Raw genomic sequence first — 26,207 nt, 5'->3', positions numbered from 1 at the left:
CAGTTCACCAAATCGAACTGAATCGTTTTAAACGGTTCGCATCTCTAATACGCATTAATCCACAAATGACTTAAGCTGTTAACTTTTTTAATGTGGCTGACACTCCCTCTGAGTTCAAACAAACCAATATCCCGGAGTAATTCATTTACTCAAACAGTACACTGACTGAACTGCTGTGAAGAGAGAACTGAATATGAACAGGTGATGTTTAGCCCCTAAAATGCGAATTTTACCAAGGGAACCCGCCAAAAATTTTGTATTTTATCGCCCGGAATGAAACGCGATTGGGCTAGTTTTGAGAAGTAATTGGGCAGGTTTTGTTTTGAAATTGTGTTAGCAGCGCAAAAGGTTGTGGGTTCAATTCCCAGGGAACACGTTAGGTAAAACATGTATAGCCTGAATGCACTGTAAGTCACTTGGGATAAAAGTGTCTACTAAATGCATAAATTTAATTTTTAATTAAATTACATTTAAATAAACACCGTACACACATATGTTATGTGAACAAAAACTTTTGTTATAATGTTTTTTTTTAAACATTGTTTTTTTTTACTTCAAAATAAAAGAAATAACTGAAAAAAAATGGAAATCAAACTGCTATTATGTAACCAATTACATTACATTGCTATAGTTTTTTTTTTTTTTTTTTACTGTTTTGTAAATGTAATTGTCAAGCCACTGAAATGCTCTGTCATTCAAACTGATTTCTGTTTTTGATACATTTCCTGAAAAGAATGCTTCAGGTTATACAAGTTAAGCATGGTACTGATTAGAAAATTCTTTTATCTAGTCCCTCTGTTCGAAATAAACAAATCCAAATTGCAGTTACAGCAATGCTTTTCAGTTGTCAGCCTGTCATTTTGAAGTGGGCCGTTCTAGGTGGATGACCCTTTGTGATCAGTTTTTATTCACCTGACTCATGCAGTCACACCTAACATGTCTGGTCTAATATGAATCTTTGTCTCTAGGTATCTGTGTAATTTTTCGGATCAGGAGCTGCGTCAGAGCGCGGCGCGAAACATGGCCGACCTGATGTGGAGCACGGTGAAGGAGCCGTTGGACAGCGCACTGTGTTTTGACAGAGAGAGTTTGGATCTGGCCTTCAAATACTTCATGAGTCCGACGCTCACCATGAGACTGGCCGGCCTGAGCCAGATCACGGTACGCGAGAGACATAAAAACACAAGAACTCTTCTTCCATTGTCTCCAGCCCGTGCTGAATGATCTGTGCTTGTGTTTCTGTAGAATCAGCTGCACACCTTCAATGATGTCTGTAATAACGAGTCCCTGGTGTCTGACACGGAGACGTGAGTCTTACGAATCCACTGCTGTTAGTTTTTCAAGTCAATCTAGACATGTATTGACATCTTTCTTTCCTCTTTCAGGTCGATAGCAAAAGAGCTCGCTGACTGGCTCATTAACAACAATGTTGTGGAGCACATATTTGGACCAAATTTGCACATTGAGGTGAGTCCAGTAGACTTTCATAGTTTCTTTGGACGCTGACTATAGGTTTATTATTTCTGATTGTGCTTGTCTTGTTTCTGCTGTAGATCATTAAACAGTGCCAAGTGATCCTGAACTTCCTGGCAGCCGAGGGCAGGCTGAGCACTCAACATGTGGACTGTATATGGGTCGCCGCTCAGGTGCACACACACACACAAAAACTCATTTCACATGAGTTTCACATTTTTTGCATAGCATACATTTGTAAAAATGTGCAGTAAACTATCAAAGCACACTTTAAGTAACACTTGATCCCACAATGCTGTCTTTTTATTTAACAGTAACAACACTTACATTGTGTGCAGCAAGAAACATTACGTTATCCTATAAGAAATACACATATTTGATTTGCATTTTTAATTTAATTTTGTGAACATAAAATTTTCGAAGTCTCTTATTGTTATTTATTATTACATTTATTTTCAATATATTATCCCACTTTTAATGTGATGAATGCAACAAATATAAACAATTTTATTATGATGGACATTAATTGTGTATATTTAAGTTTAAACTTAGATTTTCTGATATTCATCCCTTTAGATGACAGTGGGAAACAAGAACACACTCTATTCTCTGTTCGGCCTTTGATTCTCATTTATTTCCTCATACAGTAGTGTTGAACATGCCTCTCTGTCTCTGTTTCCAGCTGAAACACTGCAGTCGCTACATCCATGACCTGTTCCCCTCGCTCATAAAGAACCTGGACCCTGTTCCTCTGCGGCACGTGCTCAGTCTGGTGTCAGGGTTACACCCCAGTGCACACACTGAGCAGGTACCACGTGCTCTCACACTCTATCTGCACATCTTACAATTACACACAGTCACTTTAGTCATATAGATGACAGCTCTCCCGAACATACATTGAAATAGACTAAAATAGCTGGATTTTTACCTGGGTATCCAGTATGTGTTTGTTGAGTTTCTCTGCTTGTGTAGACGCTGTATTTGGCGTCCATGCTGATCAAGGCCTTGTGGAATAACGCTCTGGCAGCCAAAACTCAGCTGTCCAAACAGAGCTCCTTCGCCTCCCTGCTCAACTCAAACATTCCCATGGGCAACAAGAAAGGTGTGTTGTGTTTGACATCTGCTTTTTGATGTGCATGCCAAAGAATTCAAGGGATAGTTCACTCAAAAAATGAAAATTCTGTCAGTAATTACTCACCCTCATGTCGTTCCACACCCGTAAGATGCATTTTTGATGCTTTCCGAGAGCTCTCTGACCCACACCTAAACAGCAATGTAATTAACACGATCACGGTCCAGAAACGTAGCAAGGAGATCGGTAAAATAATCCATGTGGCATGAGGGGTTCAACTGTAATTTTACGAAGCTACGAGAATACTTTTTGTATACAAAGAAAACAAAAATGATTTTATTCATCAATTCGTCTACTCCACATCACCCCTCACCATTTTGTAGAGTATCCACTGAACGCAAACAGTGTATATTATTCTGTTTACATCATTATCACTTTGATTTGAATGAAAACAATGTATCTTCGTGGCGCAGCTGACACAGAACAGAACATGCTGTTTATGTTCAGTGGGATTTGGGCCTCATTTGCCTGCTGTGTGAACGTAGCCATATTGTAGCAAGTTTTTGGTAAAAATGTCAGTTGTAATATATTTTCCCCCCAGGTTCTCCTGCAGGAAGCCCGGAGAGCAGTGACAACAGCGACACGCATCACAGTGGAGGAAGTGACATGGAGATGGACGAGCCAATCATGAGCAGTGGAAAACGAGGGCAGCAGAGGCTTTCTGACACGGAGGTAATTTATTTTCCAAAATTTGATTTGAAAACTGATGTCACTCGGCTTCATTTGAGTGGTTTTTGCCATTCCGCAGGAGTCTCTGCAGGGCAGTTCAGATGAGACGGGCAACAGCGGTGAGGAGGGCAGCAGCAGCGGCCGCAGCGAGGCGTCCAGCAACGAGGCAGGATCCAGCCGAGCCAGCCAATCAGCAGGTAGCCCGGGCAGCGAGCTGCACTCCGACGACATGGCTGACAGCGAGGCCCTGAAGGAGGAGGAAGAGGAGGACGACGATGAGGATGAAGACGATGATGAGGACGATGAAGATGACAGGCCTGCCATCGCCTCCGAGGGCAGCCCTCAGAAAGAAACCAGAGACTCCCGAGAGCCGTCTACATCAGAGCTACGCAAACGCAAAGCCGGCGAAGCGCTTGGAGAGATCCAGGGTCCTCCGGAGCGACCCGGAATTCCTCCCGGCTCCATCACCTCCGCTCCAGGACTTTCCAAAACCAAATCCATTCCCTTCACCCCAGAGGCAGCCGCTGCCCTGGTAGCCTCGTCTTCCCTTAGGATCCTCAAGCCTTGCTCTTCTTCATCCGTGTGCCTGGAGGGAACGTCGGGAGAGCAGGCTGATCCCTCCTCAAATTCCCAATCCCAGAAGCCCCAGCAGCCACAGGAGGGCGGCACAGAGATGGGCTCCTCACACGGAACGTCTGTTTCCCGGGAGCCACCCTGCATGCCTCGACTGACAGACTTCCTGACGGAGGCCATGGGGAACGAACTCTTCAACTGCAGACGTTTCATCAGCCCTCAGCATCATCATCATCATCATCATCACCACCAGAATCACCATCATCATCACCACCACCACCACCATGATGGGTGAGGCTACCTCTTTAATGTGATATTGACATAACCTCTCTTCCAAAACCTAGTAAGATTCCTAGCTATCTACATAGGAAGCATTTTAACTGCAAAGGACCCTTTTTGGGATTGCGTTCTCAAAGAATGTGTCTTAAAAGGTTGCTTTGATGCTTTAAAGTGTTGTCTAAGTAGGCAGCTCTCTTGGATTTTATTCCGTTGTGTCTTCTGGAAACAGATTCTCAATACAAACTCTCACTCTCCACAGTCACATGGTAGAGGACATGCTGAGCGCCGATGACGTGAGCTGCAGTAGCTCCCAAGTCAGCGCCAAATCCGAGAAGAACATGGCAGATTTTGATGGAGAGGAGTCTGGCTGCGAGGAGGAGCTGGTTCAGATCAACTCGCACGCAGAGCTCAGCTCGCACCTGCAGCAGCACCTCCCAAACCTGGCCTCCATATACCATGAACATCTGGTACAAGGTACGTACATATCACCTAAGACTGCTAGGATGAGCTCTGTACATTCACTCCCCCCACCTACAATCCCTGCTGGCCCGAGACTCGAGCTTGCAACATTTGGATTATGAGTCTGAATCTCTAACCATTTGACCACAACTTCCCCACAAAGACATGAAGCAACAGGAATGGGTTGCCATTCCCTGTGATAGAGCATTGCCCTGTGATAATTTGGGTGTTCTGTGTGGTTTCTAGGGTGTTGCTAGGTTTTTAAGACATAAAAGTATATCAGACATAAAAATATATAGTAGGCCTACCTGTGTACGTGTCTATTTTATTTTATTTTTTTAAAATTGTCGACATGCTGTATGGATAAAATGGAGTGCTACTGGCTAACGAAAATCCCGTCAATTTGTGGTTCGGGCCTTTACATCCACTGGTCATATATTTCTGTTCACCGTGTGTTTGCAGCAGCGTTGAGCAATATAGCCAATCACGAACGCAATCCACTCACCCCACCCAAAATGCAGATGTTCTGCTAAGTTCTACACGATTGCGAATTCTCTCGTTAAAACAAAGAAAGTGTAGACATTGTGTTAATAAGAGATTCATTCTGCAGTGTAAAGCTTCTTTAATTATTTTTAATTAATTTTCTGAGATTGCGATGATTTACAGTAAGATGAGTGTCAGCTTTCCAGTGATTTATAAGGGGTGCGCCCATTGCGCACTATTGGCTATAATGCATTCAGAATTTACATATATTCACTCACAGATTCACTCTCACTTCATAATTTATCCAATATTGCCACTTGCCATTGTGTTACGTATAGCTTACTACATCATTTAACTAAGTGAAGGGGAAGCAGGTGCTTGCTCAGCGAAATATGCATGCTGCATGTGTATATCATCCTCAGGCGTATAGTGTATGCTGGCCAGTAGTTTCAACTTCTCCAAACCGTAAATAGACACAAAATCGTGAATTCCAGGCTTAAAGTGGTTGTTGGGATGGTTGTACGGTGCTCTAAGGGGTTGCTAGAACATTGCTTTGATTCTATGGTTCATTTTACGAAAACTCAAATTTGATTTTAAACAAAAGTCACATGATCATTTCTGCCTCAGGTCCAGCAGTGCACAAGCATCAGTACTCTGCACACGCGGTGACCGACATCAACCTGGACAATGTCTGCAAGAAAGGAAACACCCTTCTGTGGGACCTGGTCCAGGATGACAATGCGGTATGTTTACCTCGCAGCAGACTATTTGAAGTATTTGACATTTAGATTGTGATTCTCATGTCGATGTGTTTCTGGTGTTGTGTTGGTGACTAGATCCACCTGTCGGATGGTTTAATCAATGAGGCCGAGAAGCTGTTGTGTTCTCTGGTCTGCTGGTTCACTGACCGTCAGATCCGCATGCGTTTCATCGAGGGCTGTCTGGAGAACCTGGCCAATCACCGGTGAGACCATCACGGTTATATGAAGTAGTGGTCGACCGATATGTGTTTTTTGACAGCCGATATCTCAGAAAGCAGGGGGTGACCGATATAAAGCCGATATGATTTGTAAAAAAAATATTATTATTCATATTTAAGAAATTTGAAATAATTTGACAAGGGATTGAAAAATAAATTTGTAAAATAAACATACTTATACTTTAGATGACAAGTTATTTTTCACAAATAAATATTCAATAAAAATATAGTTAAAATGAAGTAAACACTTTAATCAACGTGGCACTCAGTATTCTGGGAAGTTTGCGTGCACTGGGAATCATATTTTTCAAATAAAGCCAGGGTAACCCTCATTTTACATACAGCACACAGAGAAAATGACATGAATATGACAGTGGGCAAATGCACAGCAAGTGCAGCATAATGTAAAATCACGAGTTTAAAGTTTAAAGCATTCAATTCACACACACCAACCATCACACAGAGAACACGTGATCATGCTGGATACACATACACACTTAACAAGATCTCACAGCTGGATTCGACTGAGCTTGCAAGGTTTGTGAAATTAAAAGTTCATTCGTCATTCAAGATTTGTTTGAATTATATAAATGCATATTTGCTTAATGCTGATGGCAAGCGAGAAAGTATTATCACGTTTGCCTTTCTATTACTAATAGGCCTAATATAAAAACAATCCTTATAATACTTCCTATATGCATTAATTCCTCTATAATAATCAGTTCTCTCTGATTATTAGACAGATTTCTATCCGTATTAGACAGAGCTGTTAACAACGAACAAGAAAGAGAGTGTGAGCACTGTGTGCACTCAGGTGCTCTCGCTCTCAGCACCGTCAAAATAAAAGTCCTGCCTCAAGCACATCGGCCCAGCAGAAAAACTTATCAGCCGATGCCGATATTTGAAAAATGCCAAATATCGGCTGATATATCGGCCTTGGCGATATATCGGTCGACCACTAATATGAAGTGCTGTAGGAAACTGCTGAAGAGCTTTGGGTTTCTCTAAGGTCCAGTAGGAGATGTTTGATTGTTTCGTTTCTGCTTGTGTTCATCAGGTCAGTGGTGGTCTCTTTGCGTTTGCTGCCGAAGCTCTTCGGGACCTTCCAGCAGTTCGGCTCCAGCTATGACACTCATTGGATAACCATGTAAGAAACTCTGCCCACCACTGCTCTCCATGTTGTTATTAAGTAGAACTTGAGCGCTTTACAGATAATTTTGTGTTACAGGTGGGCGGAAAAGGAGCTGCACATGATGAAGCTCTTTTTTGATGATCTGTTACACTATATCCAGGAAGTGAGAGAGCAGCGCCACAAATTCGCTCTGTAAGTTCTGTGTCTTTATTTCTATATTACTGCTCAAACTATTTGGGGTTGGTAAAATTTTTTAAATTTCTTTTAGTGTTTTGGAAACATATTTCTTACCAATCGTGCATTTATTTGAATAAAAACTGTAATATTGTGGAATATTTTTTTAAATTTAAAATAACTGTTTTCTATGTTAATATATTGTAAAAATGTAATTTATTCCTGTGATCAAAGCTAAATTTTCAGCATCATTACTCCAGCCTTCAGTGTCACATGATCCTTCAGAAATCATTCTAATATGCTGATTTGCTGCTCAAGAAACATTTTTAGCTCTTATCAATGTTAAAAAAGGTGTTATAAATAATTTTTTCAGCATTCTCTGATGAAAAGAAAAGAAAGGGAAGATTTTGCAGCATTATAAATCTATCTACTGTCGCTTTTGATCAATTTAATGGATCCTTGCTGAATAAAAATCTTAATTTCTGTAAGAAAAAACAAAGTTTTGTCTGAATTGTGTGTATGAAGTGCTGTGTTAACACCCCGTGTGTCTCAGGTACAGTCACAGTGCAGAGGTGCAGGTGCGTCTGCAGTTCCTCACCTGTGTGTTCTCAACGCTTGGATCACCTGACCACTTCAGTGAGCGTCTCTCTTTATCTCTCTCACACCGCTGCATGTCACTATCTCTCAATATGTAACTATATGAATATCCCATGTGTGTGTGTGTGTGTGTCAGGGTTGAGTCTGGAGCAGGTGGACATCCTGTGGCACTGTTTAGTGGAGGACTCTGAGTGTTACGACGATGCTCTGCACTGGTTCCTGAACCAGGTCCGCAGTAAAGACCAGCACGCCATGGGCATGGAGACATACAAACACCTCTTCCTGGAGAAGGTCTGGCCACTGTATAATTGGAGCACATCTTTTATACAGTACATGCCCTGAGAATGAATCTTTCATCAGGTGATTCTCTCTTTCTCTCAGATGCCTCAGCTGAAGCCGGAGACGATCAGCATGACGGGACTCAATTTGTTTCAGCATCTGTGTAATCTGGCTCGTCTGGCCACCAGCGCCTACGACAGCAGCTCCAACTGCGAGGTTCACAGCAGCGGATCTCAAAATCTGTCCGGTTTCTCTCGATGTGCTCTCCCTGACCATTCTCTCTGTCTTTCTGTAGTTGTGTGGTATGGATCAGCTGTGGGGAATCGCGCTGAGGGCTCAGTCTGCAGACATCAGCCGCGCTGCCATCCAGTACATCAACTCCTATTACATCGGCGGTCAGTTAACACGGTTCATAATTCATAATGGTTAAACATTTACAGTTTTAGTCAACAAGTCACTTTCATTTTGGTGTGTAAAGTGATGTAATTATTAGTGTGTGTGACCGCAGGTAAAACGGGTCTGGAGAAGGAGCAGGAGTTCATCAGTAAGTGTATGGAGAGCTTGATGATGGCGTCTGCTAACCTGGAGAAAGACGCCCACTCCAGCCTGACCGTCATAGAGAGAGGACTGCTGCTGCTCAAAACACACCTGGAGGCCTTCAGGCGCAGGTGCACACACTCCGTCACTGACGTGAAAACCACGTCTATGTGAGAAATCATGTGGCATTTCAAATGTTAAGATGTCAAACTTTGAACAGACAGTGAATAAGCTGAGAGAATGCTAGTAAACTCATCCTGTAAAAGAACACAGTTAAGGCATTTACATGTGTGTGTAAACACTCACTGAGTCTGCTCTGATCTGATGTGTGTGTGTGTGTGTGTGTTCAGGTTTGCGTATCACCTGCGGCAGTGGCAGATCGAGGGCACGGGCATCAGCAGTCATCTGAAAGCTCTCAGTGATAAACAGTCTCTCCCGCTCAGGATCGTGTGCCAGCCAGCAGGACTTCCTGACAAGGTGCGCCTTCGTCATCATCATCTTCCACATCACTCAGGCTGGGTTTAAGAAAGCTTTGTGTGTGTCTGTGCAGATGACCATCGAGATGTACCCCAGTGATCAGGTGGCTGATCTGAGGGCAGAGGTCACGCACTGGTATGAGAATCTGCAGAAGGATCAGCTCAGCCAGCAGGCACAGCTGCAGGAGTTCGGTCAGACCAGCCGCCAGCAGGACTTCCCAGGTACATGCACACACACACACATTTGTTTTTGTGAAAAGTGGGGACATCCCATAGGCGTAATGGTTTTTATACTGTACAAACTGTATATTCTATCACCCTTCACCAACCCTACACCTAACCCTAACCCTCACAGGAAACTTTGTGCATTTGTACTTTCTCAAAAAAACTCATTCTGTATGATTTATAAGCGTTTTGAAAAATGGGGACATGGGTTATGTCTCAAATCACCCTCTCCTTGTAATACCTGTGTCATACCCATGTCATTATACAGAGTTGTGTCCTGATATGACACAAAAACAAGAGCACACACACACACACACACACACACACACTCTCTCTGTCGGAGGACTGTGACTATCACATCTGAACCTCAAACAGAACGTCCACTGACTCTGACTGTATTATTTATACAGTGCACAAATGCCCATAAGCAACAAAAAAAAAAATATATAATATAAATCTTTCAATCTGTCCATCTCTCTATGTTCATCTTTATACACCCACATCTTATAGTTTAAATAAATTTTTATATTAAATATATCTTTATATATAAATGTTAATATAAAAAAATCAGATTTTATATGTGAATGAATATATATATATATATATATATATATATATATGTATGTGTGTGTGTGTATATATATATATATATATATATATATATATATATATATATATATATATGTGTGTATATGTGTGTGTATGTATATATATATATATATATATATATATATATATATATATATATATATATATATATATATATATATATATATATATATATATATATATATATTCTAAGCAATATTTATCTACATATTATATTTACAAATAGTTTTTAGTTGTTTGGGGTGAAAATCAGGTAAGACGTTTTATTTATTTACTATATTATATTTTTGTGACTTTGTAAAATTAGTTAAAACTTATAATCAGTGAAAAGTTCAAATGAATGTTCACATGGCAACATTTTGTAGTGTGATTTGACCGGTAAACTGTGTGTGTGTGTGTGTGTGCAGGTGGTCTGATGGGTCCGGTGCGCATGATCTCATCCGGACACGAGCTGACCACGGACTATGATGAGAAGACCCTTCACGAGCTCGGCTTCAAGGACATGCAGGTGACCAAACAAATCCATATACACCTGTGAGTCCACATCACTAGACATAAAACGCTAAGAGACGCTTGTGTGTGCTGTCAGATGGTGTTTGTGTCTCTGGGCGCTCCTCGGAGGGAGAGGAAGGGCGAGGGAGTCCAGCTGCCGGCGTCATGTCTGCCGCCCCCTCAGAAGGAGCACATCCCCATGCTGCTGCTCCTGCAGGAGCCCCACCTCACCACCCTCTTCGACCTGCTGGAGATGCTGGCCTGCTTTAAACCGCCCGGCCCCGACAGGCCCCAGCACAGCACTGAGGTAACGTCCAGCTCCACACCTCAGACCTGGTCCAGACGGGGTTAAACCAGCATCCAAACCAGTGTGTTTCCTCCTGCAGAGTGTTCGCTGTGAGGAGCTGCACCTCCATGCGGAGAATCTGTCCCGTCGTGTGTGGGAGCTGCTCATGCTGCTGCCCACGTGTCCCAGCATGCTCCAGGCCTTCCAGAACATCTCCGATGACACGGTCAGTCACATGAGCCCTGCTGCACATTCATTTATCACCATTTGTTAGCCTGGACATGTACACTGTAAAAGCAGTTTTTTTTTAAAACTAAGATTATAAAAGTTTTATAATGTATCGCACATTTTTATAAAGTCTTTCTACAAAATTGCACATTTAATTCAGCATATTGAAATTCACTAGCAATTTTTGGGTCAAAATTGACATTACATTTGCATTAAATTTTTTTTTTTGGGGGGGGGGGGCAAAACAGAGATATTTATTTTATACTTCAGAATTTCAAATTGAATAATCTTTCGACTTCAAAATGTCATATTTAATTCAACTTATTAGCAATTTCTGGGTGTTTTTTTTCTACATGTTTATTTGCATTAAAAAAGTAGTTTTTAGTTTTGTGGGGGAAATGAATACATTAAAATAATAAAATAATATATTAATTTACTATATTAAATGTAATATTTTTTAATAAACTTAGAAATCTCAAATTTCGAAATGTTTCTGCTTCAATATATATATTTTTTTTTTCTCATCTCTTTATTCAATTTCTTGAAACAACACATAAATGTCACCGGGTAGCTACTATACAAGTATAATGCAACAACAAACACTCTTAGCTGTATACTATAAATAACTTTGAAGCCAAGAAATTTAAAGCTTATATTAAAACACCCCTCCCCCCACCCACAAAAAAACAAAAACAAACAAAACAAAAAAAACCAAGAAAGGTTACTTGAAGTGCTTTACAATCAAGAATGTTATACATGAGCAATAGAGTGTTAATATATAAACTTTTGTCTTGATGGACGACAACAGCTCTCAGACTGCATGTAAGAACAGTTTTACTGGTTTCCAGATCTTGATAAAACTGTATAATTTATCTTTTAATATAAATCTCAATTCTTCCAGATGTAACATATTTCCTAGTTCCCTTGCCCACATCTCAAACGTAGGAACAGAATCTGCTTTCCACATCTGTAAGATCAGCTTTTTAGCAAGCAACATGCAAAGAGAAATGGCCTTTGTTTGATATTTACTACAAAAGGCATTCTCTGCACCTAGAAGTCCAATACAGGGCTCAGGTTCCAAGTCGACAGAATATACTTCAGAAAGAAATGTAAATATACATTTCCAAAATGGCTGAATCTTAATACATGACCATAAAGAATGAAACAAGGTACCTTCTAATGTTTTACATTTATTACAGAGTGGAGAGATCGTGGGATAAATTTTATGAAGCTTTGATTTAGAATAATGAAGCCTATGAATTATCTTGAATTGAATCAGATTATGTCTAGCATTTACAGAACAAGTATGTATATTTCTTAAACACTCATCCCACATATCAACATGAATATTAAAACCCATTTCCTTTTCCCAATCATGTTTTATTTTGTGAGTGTTATTGTCCACCTTTTCTACCAATAATTTATAAAAGTTTGACACTGTACCACTCGCACCAGGGTGTATACTAGCAATACTCTCTAAAGTTGGATTTAAATTCAGAGTTTCAAAGTCTGAAATATGCTTCCTAACGAAGTCTCTGACTTGCAAGTAATGAAAAAAATGAGCGGGAACAAGATCGTAAAATTGTTTTAGTTTTTCAAAAGAACTAAATGTACCTTCCCTGTAAAGATCTTGTATTGCTACTTTACCCATATGTTTCCATTGAAAAAAGGTCTTGTCATATAATCCCGGAGGAAAAGCATGATTATTACAGATTGGGGTATCCAAATACAAGTCTGGAATTTTCAAATATACCTTGATTTGTTTCCATATTTTAATTAGATTTGAAATAATCATGTTACCATTGATATTTTTGAGTTCAATTTTGTTAGTACAAGAAGCTTCTTCAATTGCTAACCATTCTGGCTTGTCACCTAACTCCACTGAACCAATCTTTCTCCACCATGCTAAAGTATTTAAGTTAGCTGCCCAATAATAAAATTTAAAATTTGGAAGCCCAAACCCTCCTTGATCTTTGGATTTGTTTAGATGTTTCTTGTTAATCCTTGCTGTCTTGTTATCCCAAATGAAGCTGCTTATAATAGATTCTAGCTGTTTAAAATACTTAAGGGGAATAAAGAAAGGAATAGATTGAAATACATATAAAAATCTTGGAAGTACCACCATTTTTATAGCGTTAATTCTACCTACCATGGACATAGGGAGTGTCTTCCAAAACATTATATTATCTTTAAGCTGATCAATTTTCTTTTTATAATTCAATTTTAATAACATTTCAGGTTTTTTGGTGATTATTACACCCAAATATTTAAAGGAATTTTAAATTTGGTGCTAGCTAAATATTTTTGATCTAAATCATAAGAGACTGGCATTAAATCGCTTTTTTCCCAATTAATCGTGAATCCAGAAAGACTACTAAATTTTTCAATAATCTCAAGTAGTAGTGGAATGGACATTTCAGGGTTGGAAACATACAGAATAATATCATCTGCATACAGTGAAAGATATTGGGGTCTGCCCTCTATCACTGTTGGTGTAATGCTAGGATGGTGTCTGATACAGGCAGCTAATGGTTCCATAGAGATATCAAACAAGAAAGGAGACAAGGGGCATCCTTGACGTGTACCTCGAGATAACTGAAATGGACTTGAAATGTCTTGGTTGGTAATAACGGATGCTACTGGATGTGCATAAATTATTTCAATCCATTTAATAAATTCTGAACCAAATCCAAATTTCTTTAAAACTGAAATCATGTATTTCCACTCTAATTGGTCGAAGGCCCGTTGAGCATCTAATGAAATAACACGTCTTTAATTTGAGACGATTGTTTAATATAATTTATAACAAGAAAAACATAAAGTATATATGTCTCTTTGGCATGAAACCGGTCTGGTCTGGATGAATTATAGAGCAGATATAATCTTTCAGTCTGTTTGCAAGAATTTTGGTAATAATCTTAGATTCAGTGGAAATTAGAGAAATTGGACGATAGGAAGACATTTGCAGCTTGTCCCGCCCTGGTTTTGGAATTAATACTATATTCGCTTCATACATTGTTGGTGGGAATTTATTTTGTGTTGTTGCACTTTTAACCAATCTTTGAATTAAAGGTACAAGATTACTCCTTTAAATTTTTTATAGAATTCGGCACTAAAGCCATCTGGACCTGCAGATTTGTTATTAGGTAACTGAGATATTACATTTATTTCTTCTTGTGTAATTTCTTTGTCTAAGGATTGTTTTGCTTCAGTGCTAAGAATAGGAAGATCCAATTGAGAAAAAAAGTCTTCTATTGCCTCTTGGCTTGTTTTACACTTTGATTCATAGACTTCTTTATAAAATTCAGCAAAACAACGATTTATTTCCTTGGGGTCAACAGTTACTTTTCCATTATTCAATTTTATTTTATGTATTGCACGAGATGCCTGAGATTGCTTTAATTGACGTGCAAGTAATTTTTGAGGTTTATCACCTATTTCAAACTGTCTTTGCCTGATATACCTAAGTTGTTTTGACACTTTCGTAGAAAGAATTGAGTTGTATTCACTTCTCAGTGTGACAATTTTCTTAAGAGTAGTCTCACATCTTGTTGATCTATATTCACTCTCTAATTTGGTAACTTGTATGTCAATTTCATTTAATTTGGCTTTGTTCTCTCTATTCTTAACTGTTTGATATGCTATAACATCGCCTCTGATAACTGCCTTCATTGACTCCCAAAGAACTGAATCCGATACATCTCCTTTATCATTATTTTCTAAGAACAGTGCAAACTTGTTAGAAAGATACTCATAAAATTTGTCATCGTTCAGTAGCATATTATCGAATTTCCAAGAATAATTCCCTCTACTAAATTTTATATTTAAATTAAGAGTAACAGGGGCATGATCTGATAATAATCTATTATGATATTCAGTTGAGTCTATATATTGCAACAATCTGGAATCTATTAGGAAAAAGTCAATTCTAGAGTAAGTTTTATGAACCGAGGAATAAAATGAAAAATCATGATCCGAGGGATGCAAAACTCTCCAGCTATCTATCAAATTTAACTTTCGCATATAATTATTTAGTACACCAGCCGATTTACTTATTGCGGTTCGCCGGGGAAGTGTGTCTAATCTCGCATTTAACACGCAATTGTAATCACCAGCCATGATGACTTGTGAATGCATAAAGTCTGGTATAATCTTGAAGACGTTTTCAAAAAATAAAGGATCGTCAAAATTAGGACCATACACATTCACTAAAGTAATGGGAAATGAATTTATCTCCCCACACACAATTAAATACCTGCCATTCCTATCTTTAATAGTTTGCTTGTGTATAAAGGGGACAGACTTTTTAATAACAATTGCTACTCCTCTAGCTTTGTTGGTGAAATTTGACTGGTAGACTTGAGACATCCAAGGGGCTTTAATACTAAATTTTGTTGTTGTTTTAATATGCGTTTCTTGGAGAAAAACTATTTCCGCACCTAATTTTTTAAGATGCGCATAGACCTTTCCTCTTTTGACTGGACTGTTAAGTCCACGTACATTGCAGCTTAATAAGTTTAGTGTGCCGCCACCACGAACCTTCACTCCGTTAGTCATTATGTAAAATAAAATATCTTTTGCCTGATTCTTTTAAATAAAATCTGCACATTAAACCTGCCAGCTCAAACTCAAAATAAGTGACCTTCCCATAAACCTGAACGTTACAAACCTTGTAAAAAGGACCAAACACCCCCACTGTACCCCCCTCCCCCCAAAAATTGCATCCCATGCGAACATTATGGATGCTCACCCCAGAAAAAATATTTGCATCGTTCAACTCACCCTCGATGCCACCTAACATTCTTCCGTTAGTACAGCCCCCACTTATCTTATAAAACAAACAAAAATGAAACCTTGCAGTCTTTCCATATCAAAGAGTTTTGTTACATAAACACAAGTCTTTCCTGATGCCGTTATCAAGCGCAGCAATTTCAACATTTCACCAGCTCTCCACCGCACCTCGTAGATACGCTTCAGCAACCTCAGGTGAATCAAAGGTCTTCGTTTCTTTGTCCCTCACGGTCACGATGAACTTGGAAGGAAAACGAAATCCGCATCTCACTTCATGCTCCCAGCATTTTTTACGTATGTTGTCGAACTTCTGCCTCTGTTTCAAGACGTCCGCGGCAAGATCTGGAAAAATACGTATCACCTTTCCATCGTATTGCAGGGGTTTCGATCTTGCCAGGCGCAAAATTCGTTCCTTCACTTGATAGTGATGGATTCGGGCAATAAATGCCCGAGAGCAGCCATCTCGTAGAGGTTGCGGTGAACGGTGCGCCCTGTCAATCTGAATTGGACAGTCAAAGTTCTCTTTGCCCAGCACATTCGCCAGAAGACTTGTCACGAACTCAGTAGGTTTACCGCTTTCAGCGCCTTCTTTTATTCCGACAATTCGAATATTTTGTCGCCGAGATCTTGACTCTAAGTCGCAGGTTTTTTCCTTAAGTTTTCCACATTCGGTCTCCAGGTGTGCACACCGTTTCTCCAGTGACTCAATGCGAGTTTCATGAGCTTTCGCGGCCTCTTCAGTCGCTGTCACTCGGGAAGAAATGTTTGCTATAGATGCATTCAGCTCTGCTAACGTTGATGAAATGACATCAAACTTTCTGTCAAAAGATCCGCTTAATTTTGCAATTGCTTCCATTATGTCTGTGTTCGTCGGCACCGTAACGTCAGCGTTAGTTTGATTAGCATTAGCCGGTGGCTCTTCATGAACATTACCGGTATCTCTCACTTCTTCATTATTCGATTTTTCGATTTTCTTATGCTTTGTCGGCATTGTTCAGACTAAATTAACAACTTGTGATTTTTAAATGACTACAAGGTAGACTGAGAGAAATTGTCACAGGCGTGTGGAGAGCTATAAAAAACACGTTCACTCCATTCAGTGCCGGAAGCCAACTCGTTTCTACTTCAATATTTAACATTTAATCTAATGTGTTAATTCAAGTGAAAATTCATTTTACATATCTATTTTGCATTAAACAAATAGTTTATAGTTTTTTGGGGCACAAATGTATACATTATACTAATACGTTTTATGTATTTGTCATTAGGGCTGTGCGATTAATCGAAATCGTAATAAAATCGCGATTTGAGCATGCTCTATTTCTAAATCGCTTTATAGCACGAATTTCCACGGCCCTGACCTCCCGCATTATGCTGTCCGAAACAATCAGGATGCAACGCGCCTGAGTGCAGCGCGAGAACAGAGCAGACTGTGCATATGCCTAACTCCAGGTTCACACACTCTGTCTGTGATGAGTAGCCTTTTTTTTGGAGCCCATGTTAACGGATCAGAAGATTCACACTGCACGCGGTAAAAGATGAGAACAGAAAAGGTTATAAATAGAAAGGTGCGAAAAGATTTAATATCTAGCGCATGAGCACAGAGAGAGTTGTGAGTGCACAGGACACAGGTTGAGCGAGAGGAGACACGTTTAAAGACAGGGTGTATCTGAGCCTTATACAGTCTATGATCTGAGCACGCGCGTCTGGTTTTGTTAACAGAGCAAAGGTAATCTGCGTGCGAGTGGATAGATTCGGGCTCGTGCATTATTTTAATGTGCTTTCGCGTTACAATAACGCGCTCTCGCTGCTGCTTATGAACTGCGTACACATAACTTACTGTATACGCACTGCAGACGGAGTACGTGTGAACCTGTATAATGTATAACAAATCTATTTCAACATCTGAGGCATCGCTACAGTGAGCTCTATGACCAATGCATGGAAAAAAAGAAAAAATCCCTGGACACGGTTTTTATTTTATTATTATTGTTATTATTTGCCATATGTCTAGACATTTTGTTTGACATCTTTACTTAGTGATTATTTTGACTTGTCTCTATGTGTGTTCTAGAGACATTTTACAGCTTTTTGATAGAGCTCTAATTGGTTTTCTTTTGGAAATAGGTTTCAAATTTATACTGCATGCATTTATGACTGTAAAGCATATCTGTGTCAAAATCGTGATTAAAATCGAAATCGCAAAATTGATCAGATAATCGTGATAGGTTTTTTGTCCATATCGCACAGCCCTATTTGTCATATTAAATGTTATATATGAAGAGTTAATTTACAATAACTGAAATCTTTTTTTCATTGTGCATTCCAATTAATCTTAATTAAAAGTTGGGTTACTTTGATGAGGTAAAAAAAACAAACTAAAAATAGAGTTAACTAACACAATAATAACATAATAAAAAATGATTTTTAAGGTTTGCGTTATCTGTTTTTGCAAATAAACTCTTCTTATATTTTTATACTTTAGAAATGAACTTTTTGCTTATAAATTCAACAATTTCTGCTTCACTTTTATGTCAGTGTGCCAGGCATTTACTATTAAATCTCCTAATAATTTCTGAGTGAAAATTGTTTCTACATACGTTTTTGTTCATTGCGCTCTGCATGAAGTTTGATTTGTGCTCCCCGTGGCTTTAGGGATCTGACGGTTTGTGCTGGAAGGATCTGTTGAGGATCAAGAGCCCTCATAAGCTGCTCTACGCTTTAGAAATCATAGAGGCCCTCGGCAAACCCAACCGCAGGATTCACCGCGAGTCTACGGTACACGTCCAGGATCACACTCACACATGCAGATCTGCAGATGTCCTGTCTCCTGAAACACGTGTGTGTGCGTGTGTGTGTGTTTCAGGGCAGTTACAGTGATCTGTATCCAGACTCTGACGACTCCAGTGAGGAACAGATCGAGAACAGCAAGAACACCTGGAGCTGTAAGGTACAAGCTCCTTCTCTTACACTTCCACTGAAAATCAGCTATTGTGTGTTCACATACGAACTAGGGAACTATACTCGTTTGAACACCACATGTATGGGCTTTGGTAAAACTCTTATGCGGTTTGTATTTGTTAACCTGTCCATGTGCTCTGTGTGGTGTGTATTTGAGCACCTGTGTCTCTCCTGTAGTTTGTGTCGTCTGGAGGTCTTCAGCTTCTGCTGGACATTTTTAACTCTGCAATTTTAGAGCCGAAAGAACAAGAGTCCTGGACTGTGGTGAGTGTCATATAACCGTTATTTCTTCTTTCCTCTTGATGTTGAAGTGAGGTAAGTCCAGGACATGCTCTTTCCCGTGGCTGTGGATATCATGTTTCTTCTCTTCTCTCGGTCTAGTGGCTGCTGGACTGTCTCGCGTGTCTGCTCAAGCTCATTTGTCAGTTCGCGGTGGATCCGGCCGATCTGGACCTGGCTTATCATGATGTTTTCGCCTGGTCTGGTCTCACGGACTCGCAGAGGAAGAGGGCGTGGCCAGGGAAGTCCCGCAAAACCGCCGGGGATCATGGGAAGGGCCTGCATATACCTCGTCTCACAGAGGTCTGAAACTGCGGGGTTTTTTTTTTTTAGGTCTTAGTATACTTGCTTTTTCTAAATGTCGTGATTGTCTTCTCCGTCAGGTTTTTTTAAGTCTTGTGCAAGGCACCAATCTCATCCAGCGGCTCATCAACGTGGCCTACACGTACGACAATCTGGCGCACAGGTGAATAACACGTGCAAACACACGATCCTCACCCGTGAGGTTTCCTTTTTCATCTGTTGCTTTATTTACTTGCAATGTTTTATAACCCTTCTGTCTTGTGATTATCCTGCAGGGTTTTGAAGGCCCAATCAGATCACAGATCCAGACACGAGGGTAAGCACAACATTGGTTATATATCTGTGCATGTTTCTACTTCTCTGTCATTATTGGTGGTGTTTCATTAATATTTATTATTGTTAATGTCCATGCAGTGACTCATTACTCCATGTGGCTGCTGGTGAGCTGGGCTCACTGCTGTTCTCTGGTGAAATCCAGCCTGGCTGATAGTGAACATCTGCACGACTGGCTCAAGAAGCTCACGCTGCTCATACCTGAGGTACACGAATGAATGTCAGGATTTTACCCTTCTCTGAAATTAATTCTATTGATCAAGGACACTATTTAAGGTCACGTAGTAGGGATGTCAAAAATGGCTATTTTTAAGTTAAATGTTCACATTTGGTAGCATTAAGTTTGCTTTAAGGGTAAACGCCCTTTATGAGTTTTTGCATTCTCTGGAAATCAAATTCATGACCTTGGCATTGACTTGGCTCTGCTGCTGGAGCTGCAGGAATGCTGTTTGGGATTGTATTTTTATCCTGTGGTTGTCCTGTATCCGCAGACGGCGGTGCGTCAGGAGGCGTGCAGTGGTCTGTATAAGCTGTCTCTGTCAGGTCTGGAGGGAGGAGAATCCATCAATAGATCCTTCCTGCTGCTCGCTGCGTCCACACTGCTCAAGTTCCTGCCAGACGCACAAGCACTGAAACCCCTGAGAGTGAGTACAAACACTGACAAGATCTATCTGCCAGTCTTATTTTAGTGTTTATTTGTACCGTATTTTTTGTACCGTATATTACGGACTTATTTATCAAAATGAATTTGACATGAACCAAGAGAAATTAACCAAGAGAAGACATTACCGTCTCCAGCCGCGAGAGGGCGCTCTATGCTGCTCAGTGCTCCTGTAGTCTACACTGAAAACATAGAGCGCCCCCTTGTGGCTGTAGACGGTAATGTTTTCTCTTGGTTCTAAATAAATGCGACTTATGTTTTTTTCCTCGTCATGACTTAGTCTTGGACTGATGCGACTTATACTTAGCATATTTTTCGGACTATTAGTCGCACCTATGTATGTGTATAAAAATGTATTTTATTTGTATATTTTTGTCCTTCATTTAAATTTTAGTTACATTTTTTGGTAATTATATAATGCTTTGTCTGTTGTTTTATATTCTTAGTTTTTTTTTTAATAGTCATAAAATTGAATTAAAATTTATATTTGAATTATTTTTTCATTTTTGTAAATTGCATTTTATTGTTCTAAATAGTTTTAAATTATTTCAGAGTTGATTTGAGTTGCGTAAGCCTTTATACGTTTTATCACTTTTGTTTGTGTTGCAGATTTTGTTTATTTATTATTTAAATATAAATTAAAATAAAATAATATAAATTAGATTCCATTACGGCTCGGTTTCACAGATTGGTCTTAGTTTAAACCAGGACTAGGCTTTAGTTAAATTAAGATATTTAAGCAGCTTTACTAAAAATGCCTCTTGAGACAGAACAAAGGCACTGACATATTTAAGATATTTTCAGTGGATTCAGCTCAAACATGCATTTTAGTCTTGGACTATCCTTAAGCTGGTCTGTGAAACCAGGGATATATTTCTATTTTAATTCTACTTCAGATTTATATCACTGAACACAAATTTCTTTTTTATAGATTAAGTTAATGATTATAAACTCTTCTTAATAGCTTGCTCAGTGTTATTTACCCATTTCATTTTTTGGGTGCACACTTTCTTTAAATGAGTATATGTGTGTGTGGTTTCGCAGGTGGAGGACTTTGATGAGGAGGGCATGTTTCACACCGGCTGTAAGGAATATTTCTGGCTGCTCTGTAAACTCATCGACAACATCCATGTGAAAGACACCAGTCAGACCACCCTGCTGGACCTGGACGCCCTGGCACGACACCTGGCCGACTGCATCCGCAGGTCAAACACACTCCTTCTGCTAGGGTTACTGCATCACTTTCCTTCTGAAACGTGTAACTCACTCCTTCAGAGCACACACAAACTGTATTAGTTAGACAAGAGTGACATTTTAATGGAAAATCACTGGGAACATTATGCTACTAGAAAGTAAATGCATCTTTTATCTTTGTAAATACTGTGAAGCCACTGAGCTTTGAGCATGCTGTTGTGTTTCAACTTGCAGTCGTGAGATTTTGGACCAGCAGGACGGGGCGATCGAGGACGACGGTCTGTCGGGTCTCCTGCGTCTCGCCACCAGCGTCCTGAAGCACAAGCCTCCCTTTAAGTTTTCTCGAGAGGGTCAGGAGTTCCTCAGGGACACGTATGACCTGCTGTTCCTGCTGCCCAGCCTGAAGGACCGACAGCAGCCCAAATGCAAGAGTCCCGCGGCCCGCGCAGCAGCGTACGACCTGCTGGTGGAGGTAGTCAAGGGTTCGGTGGAGAACTACAGACTTCTGCACAACTGGGTCATGTCCCAGCACATGCAGGGTGAGCGCCACAACCGTGAGTGTGCTGCAGTGGCTTCCTGTCCCATCTCTGATTTCTGCTGCTTAGGCTGATTAGATTTTTGTTAACACTTAATACAATAAACTTCCTTATTTAACTTATTTGGTGAAGTACATTAGCTAACATGAGCTAACAATGAAAAAAACTTCTAAAGCAGTGATCCTCAAATCCACGTTCCTGCAGAGTTTAGCTCTAGCCCTAATCAAACACACCTGAGTTTGCTAATCAGTGTCTTCAGGACCGTTAGAAAATCACAGCTAGGTGTGTTTGATTAGGGTTGGAGCTAAACTCTGCAGGAAAAGTGGATCTCGCGAGCCAGATTTGAGGATCACTGGTCTAAAGCAATAATTAATCACAGTTAATGTTAATTTCAACATTTACTAATGCATTTTATTTTTAAATTTGAACTAAGAAACAGGTGTATTTCTATTAACTAACAAGCAAAGATTCATAAAAAGTGTAACCGATGTATTGCTCATAGTTAATGCATCAACTAAGATTAACTAAGGAAGGTTATTGTGAAGTGTTAGGTTTTTTTTCAGACAATATTAGAAACTAAATCATCTTAATTATTAGCAAGGTTGTCCTCATAAATTGATTTAAGGAAGACTCACTATGCTTTTATATGTCACATGTATTAAAAAACACACAAAGTCGACTTATAATTTTTTTAGCAGTTTATTGTGTTGTTTATTGTTATTTTTATCTTATATTATTATTAGTTATTTTTTACTAATTTTAGTAATTCAATTTAAACTCATTTTATTTTAACTGCCAAGGCAAAACTTGTAATTTACATTACTTAAATATTATATTTTATATATATAGTTTTATTTTTTGTATTTTCTTTTCAACTAAAACAATTTAACAATAGCAACACAGAAAAGTCAATACTCATGTATGTGCACGAGTGCCTTGGTTTGATCTTTGGTGTTTGTTTATTTGTTTTTAGCGTCTCATGCTCCGTATAAATGGGATTACTGGCCCCATGATGATGTCAGAGCCGAGTGCCGTTTCGTGGGATTGACTAACCTGGGCGCCACGTGTTACCTGGCCTCCACCATCCAGCAGCTCTACATGATCCCCGAGGCCAGACAGGCCGTCTTTACCTCTAAAGTGAGTTTACAAAACTGGCGGTCAGACCTCTTTTCTGTTTGAATATATATTTTAAAATTGTATTTATTCCTGTGACCAAAGCTGAATTTTCAGCATCATTACTCCAGTCTTCAGTGTCACGTGATCCTTCAGAAATCATTTGTAATATGCTGATTTGCTGCTCAGAAAACATTTCCGCTTATTATCAGTTGAAAAAATATATCCTCGCTGATTAAATGCATATATGCAAAGGGCTACTACTACTATATCATAAATGCACTAAACCATGACAGGCCATGTGTTACCATCATTTTACCACAGTTGAAATAATTGAAATGTGCATTGGATGCAACACACTGGATGTTGTTGGATTTTTGTATTCTAGTAATATTTGTATATGTCTGTGTTTTAAATACAGTATTCAGAGGACATCAAGCATAAGACCACATTGCTGGAGCTGCAGAAGATGTTCACTTATCTAATGGTACGTTACCTTATCAAATCATGTGATGCCCTCTCGTGACTGCAGATGTGATGTGAATTTGTTCTCCGGTGTGCATGTGCAGGAGAGTGAGAGGAAGGCGTACAACCCTCGTCCCTTCTGTAAGACCTACACGATGGACAAACAGCCTCTGAACACAGGAGAGCAGAAAGACATGACCGAGTTCTTCACAGACCTCATCACCAAGATAGAGGAGATGTGCCAGGGCCTGGTACGACATCCGTCTCTGTGTGTTTATAAACAGCTTTGAGCGTGCTTCGTGAAATAGTCCTGGATGTGTAATGCTGCTTTGTCGTTTCAGAAAAACACTGTTAAAACACTGTTTGGAGGCATCATCACCAACAATGTGGTTTCACTGGTAAGACCGAGTTGTTCGAACCTGCAGCTCTTGTGTGTAATGAGAGAGATGGTGGATGAGCGTTTGATTGGATATCTGTGTGTAGGACTGTGATCACGTGAGTCAGACGGCTGAGGAGTTTTACACCGTCAGATGTCAGGTGGCTGATATGAAGAACATCTATGTGAGTGTTTCTCTTTCACACACAAACTCATCAGAAGGAAACGTAATGCTCTGTGTACAGGTCACAAAAAGGATGAACTACTAAATACAGGCTTTTCAATGGCTGATTTTTTAGATGTTATTGTAGATTTTAAATTACCAATAGCTATTTGTAATTATTAATGCTAAAGCAGTATCAATTTAAGCCTGCCGCAGGCTTATTTGAATTGTTTACTGAGTAACTTCTAGTGGCATTGCTCTGTTTTTATGTCTTGTGATAAGTCTTGCATTGTTATTGGAAAAAATGACAATCAACATGTTTTGGGTGGGTCAGTGGAAAAGGGCTAATACTAGTCTTGACTGTAAATAATGTGCACAATATTTACTGTCAGTTTTTTTTATCTGCACGTATTTTGTCTGCAAAAAAAACCTTTTTCTCATGACAGAGCTTGAAGAGGCCAAAATAAGTATAAAACATGCTCAACTGCTCAAGCTCATTTATGTTTGTACCTTGTTGACAAAAAGAAGTTATATTGCTCTCGTAATGTGAGATTATATTACAGAGGTTAAATGAGATTTAAATGCCTTAATTGTAAAAATATATATATATATTTTACAAATACTGTTTACTGAATATATATTGTGAACTGTAATTTATTCCTGTGATCAAAGCTGAATTTTCAGCATCATTACTGCAGTCTTCAGTGTCACATGATCCTTCAGATATCACTCTAATATGCTAATTTGCTGCTCATATATCATCTATTAAGTAATGTGACAGGGTTATCATGTTGGTTATATTAGTATTATGTCAAGGAGGTGTACAGAGCATTTGAAGAGTCACACAGCATCGAGCCCTAAAACTACTATAAAGTCATCATCCGTGTCTTCGTCTCTGTGCTTCAGGAGTCTCTGGACGAGGTGACCATTAAGGACACTCTGGAGGGTGATAACATGTACACCTGCTCTCAGTGTGGGAAGAAGGTCCGCGCTGAAAAACGGTACAGTTTGCTCTTTTCCTCCTCTGAGGAGTGAAATCTTTCTGTGCAGTGTTTTCTGACAACTCTTTGTGTCTCTCAGAGCTTGTTTTAAGAAGCTCCCGCGGATCTTGAGCTTTAACACCATGCGCTACACGTTCAACATGGTGACCATGATGAAGGAAAAAGTAAACACGCACTTTTCTTTCCCGCTGCGGCTCGACATGACGCCGTACACCGAGGACTTCCTCATGGCCAAAGGAGACCGGAAGGAAGGTAGAGCAAATCATTTTTTTGTCTTGCTGCTAAAACACTGTTTTTAAATCGCATTTGTCTCCTCTGGTCAGCTAAACGTGATCTCATATGCAGGTTTCCTTGATGACAGTGATGCCAAAGTGGCGGAGAGTTACGAGTATGACCTCATTGGTGTGACGGTGCACACGGGCACGGCGGACGGTGGCCATTATTACAGCTTCATCAGGGACATCGTCAACCCACACGCTTACCGCAATAACAGATGGTGAGCGTCCACACTGAACCGTTTCAGCCCAAAGTTTGCTAGTGATCGCTGACCGTCATATGTGTTTGTGATGATGTCATTTCCTGTTGCAGGTATCTGTTTAATGATGCAGAGGTGAAGTCGTTTGATTCGGCCCAGCTGGCCTCGGAGTGTTTTGGTGGAGAGATGACAGTAGGTGTTTAGGATAAACTAATATAAATAAAATGTTGGTTTTAATTCAAAAATGCTCTCGTCTCATTCTAGACAAAAACGTACGACTCTGTCACAGACAAGTTCATGGATTTCTCCTTTGAGAAGGTTGGTTTTGTGATTAATATTTATTCTAAAACAACAGAACAATAATCTAAATATAACTTTTTGAATTGATTATTATAATCATTTTATTTTACATATGAATTGTAATTATTATAGTAAAAGTAATGCATTTTTTGTTCATTAATATTTTATTTAACC

General features: G+C 39.6%; 1 protein-coding gene across 2 annotated transcripts in view; it reads left to right on the top strand.

Annotated features, from left to right (window-relative positions):
- The window catches only part of LOC132144029 (ubiquitin carboxyl-terminal hydrolase 34-like), a 66,084-nt gene that overhangs the window by 16,976 nt on the left and 22,901 nt on the right, over positions 1-26,207 (top strand). Inside the window, exons 7-49 of one of the 2 annotated variants that reach the window (XM_059554741.1) lie at positions 969-1,161; positions 1,246-1,307; positions 1,386-1,467; positions 1,554-1,646; positions 2,156-2,281; positions 2,446-2,575; positions 3,147-3,277; positions 3,354-4,138; positions 4,386-4,600; positions 5,696-5,811; positions 5,905-6,032; positions 7,105-7,194; positions 7,276-7,371; positions 7,907-7,989; positions 8,087-8,241; positions 8,332-8,445; positions 8,525-8,624; positions 8,738-8,897; positions 9,117-9,243; positions 9,317-9,464; positions 10,484-10,584; positions 10,666-10,875; positions 10,955-11,080; positions 18,529-18,651; positions 18,740-18,823; positions 19,012-19,098; positions 19,216-19,416; positions 19,497-19,579; positions 19,692-19,732; positions 19,831-19,955; positions 20,241-20,393; positions 21,455-21,615; positions 21,839-22,158; positions 23,114-23,277; positions 23,675-23,740; positions 23,823-23,969; positions 24,060-24,116; positions 24,202-24,279; positions 25,164-25,258; positions 25,338-25,510; positions 25,604-25,754; positions 25,847-25,925; positions 25,998-26,051. In XM_059554741.1, coding sequence (XP_059410724.1) covers positions 969-1,161; positions 1,246-1,307; positions 1,386-1,467; positions 1,554-1,646; positions 2,156-2,281; positions 2,446-2,575; positions 3,147-3,277; positions 3,354-4,138; positions 4,386-4,600; positions 5,696-5,811; positions 5,905-6,032; positions 7,105-7,194; positions 7,276-7,371; positions 7,907-7,989; positions 8,087-8,241; positions 8,332-8,445; positions 8,525-8,624; positions 8,738-8,897; positions 9,117-9,243; positions 9,317-9,464; positions 10,484-10,584; positions 10,666-10,875; positions 10,955-11,080; positions 18,529-18,651; positions 18,740-18,823; positions 19,012-19,098; positions 19,216-19,416; positions 19,497-19,579; positions 19,692-19,732; positions 19,831-19,955; positions 20,241-20,393; positions 21,455-21,615; positions 21,839-22,158; positions 23,114-23,277; positions 23,675-23,740; positions 23,823-23,969; positions 24,060-24,116; positions 24,202-24,279; positions 25,164-25,258; positions 25,338-25,510; positions 25,604-25,754; positions 25,847-25,925; positions 25,998-26,051 — 6,013 coding nt within the window. The remainder of the gene's footprint in view (positions 1-968; positions 1,162-1,245; positions 1,308-1,385; positions 1,468-1,553; positions 1,647-2,155; positions 2,282-2,445; positions 2,576-3,146; positions 3,278-3,353; positions 4,139-4,385; positions 4,601-5,695; positions 5,812-5,904; positions 6,033-7,104; positions 7,195-7,275; positions 7,372-7,906; positions 7,990-8,086; positions 8,242-8,331; positions 8,446-8,524; positions 8,625-8,737; positions 8,898-9,116; positions 9,244-9,316; positions 9,465-10,483; positions 10,585-10,665; positions 10,876-10,954; positions 11,081-18,528; positions 18,652-18,739; positions 18,824-19,011; positions 19,099-19,215; positions 19,417-19,496; positions 19,580-19,691; positions 19,733-19,830; positions 19,956-20,240; positions 20,394-21,454; positions 21,616-21,838; positions 22,159-23,113; positions 23,278-23,674; positions 23,741-23,822; positions 23,970-24,059; positions 24,117-24,201; positions 24,280-25,163; positions 25,259-25,337; positions 25,511-25,603; positions 25,755-25,846; positions 25,926-25,997; positions 26,052-26,207) is intronic. The other variant, XM_059554742.1, reaches the window with a different exon arrangement.

This window comes from Carassius carassius, chromosome 7 (assembly GCF_963082965.1).
Source record: "Carassius carassius chromosome 7, fCarCar2.1, whole genome shotgun sequence".
NCBI lineage: Eukaryota > Metazoa > Chordata > Actinopteri > Cypriniformes > Cyprinidae > Carassius > Carassius carassius.
This window is presented reverse-complemented; position numbering and strand designations above follow the sequence as displayed.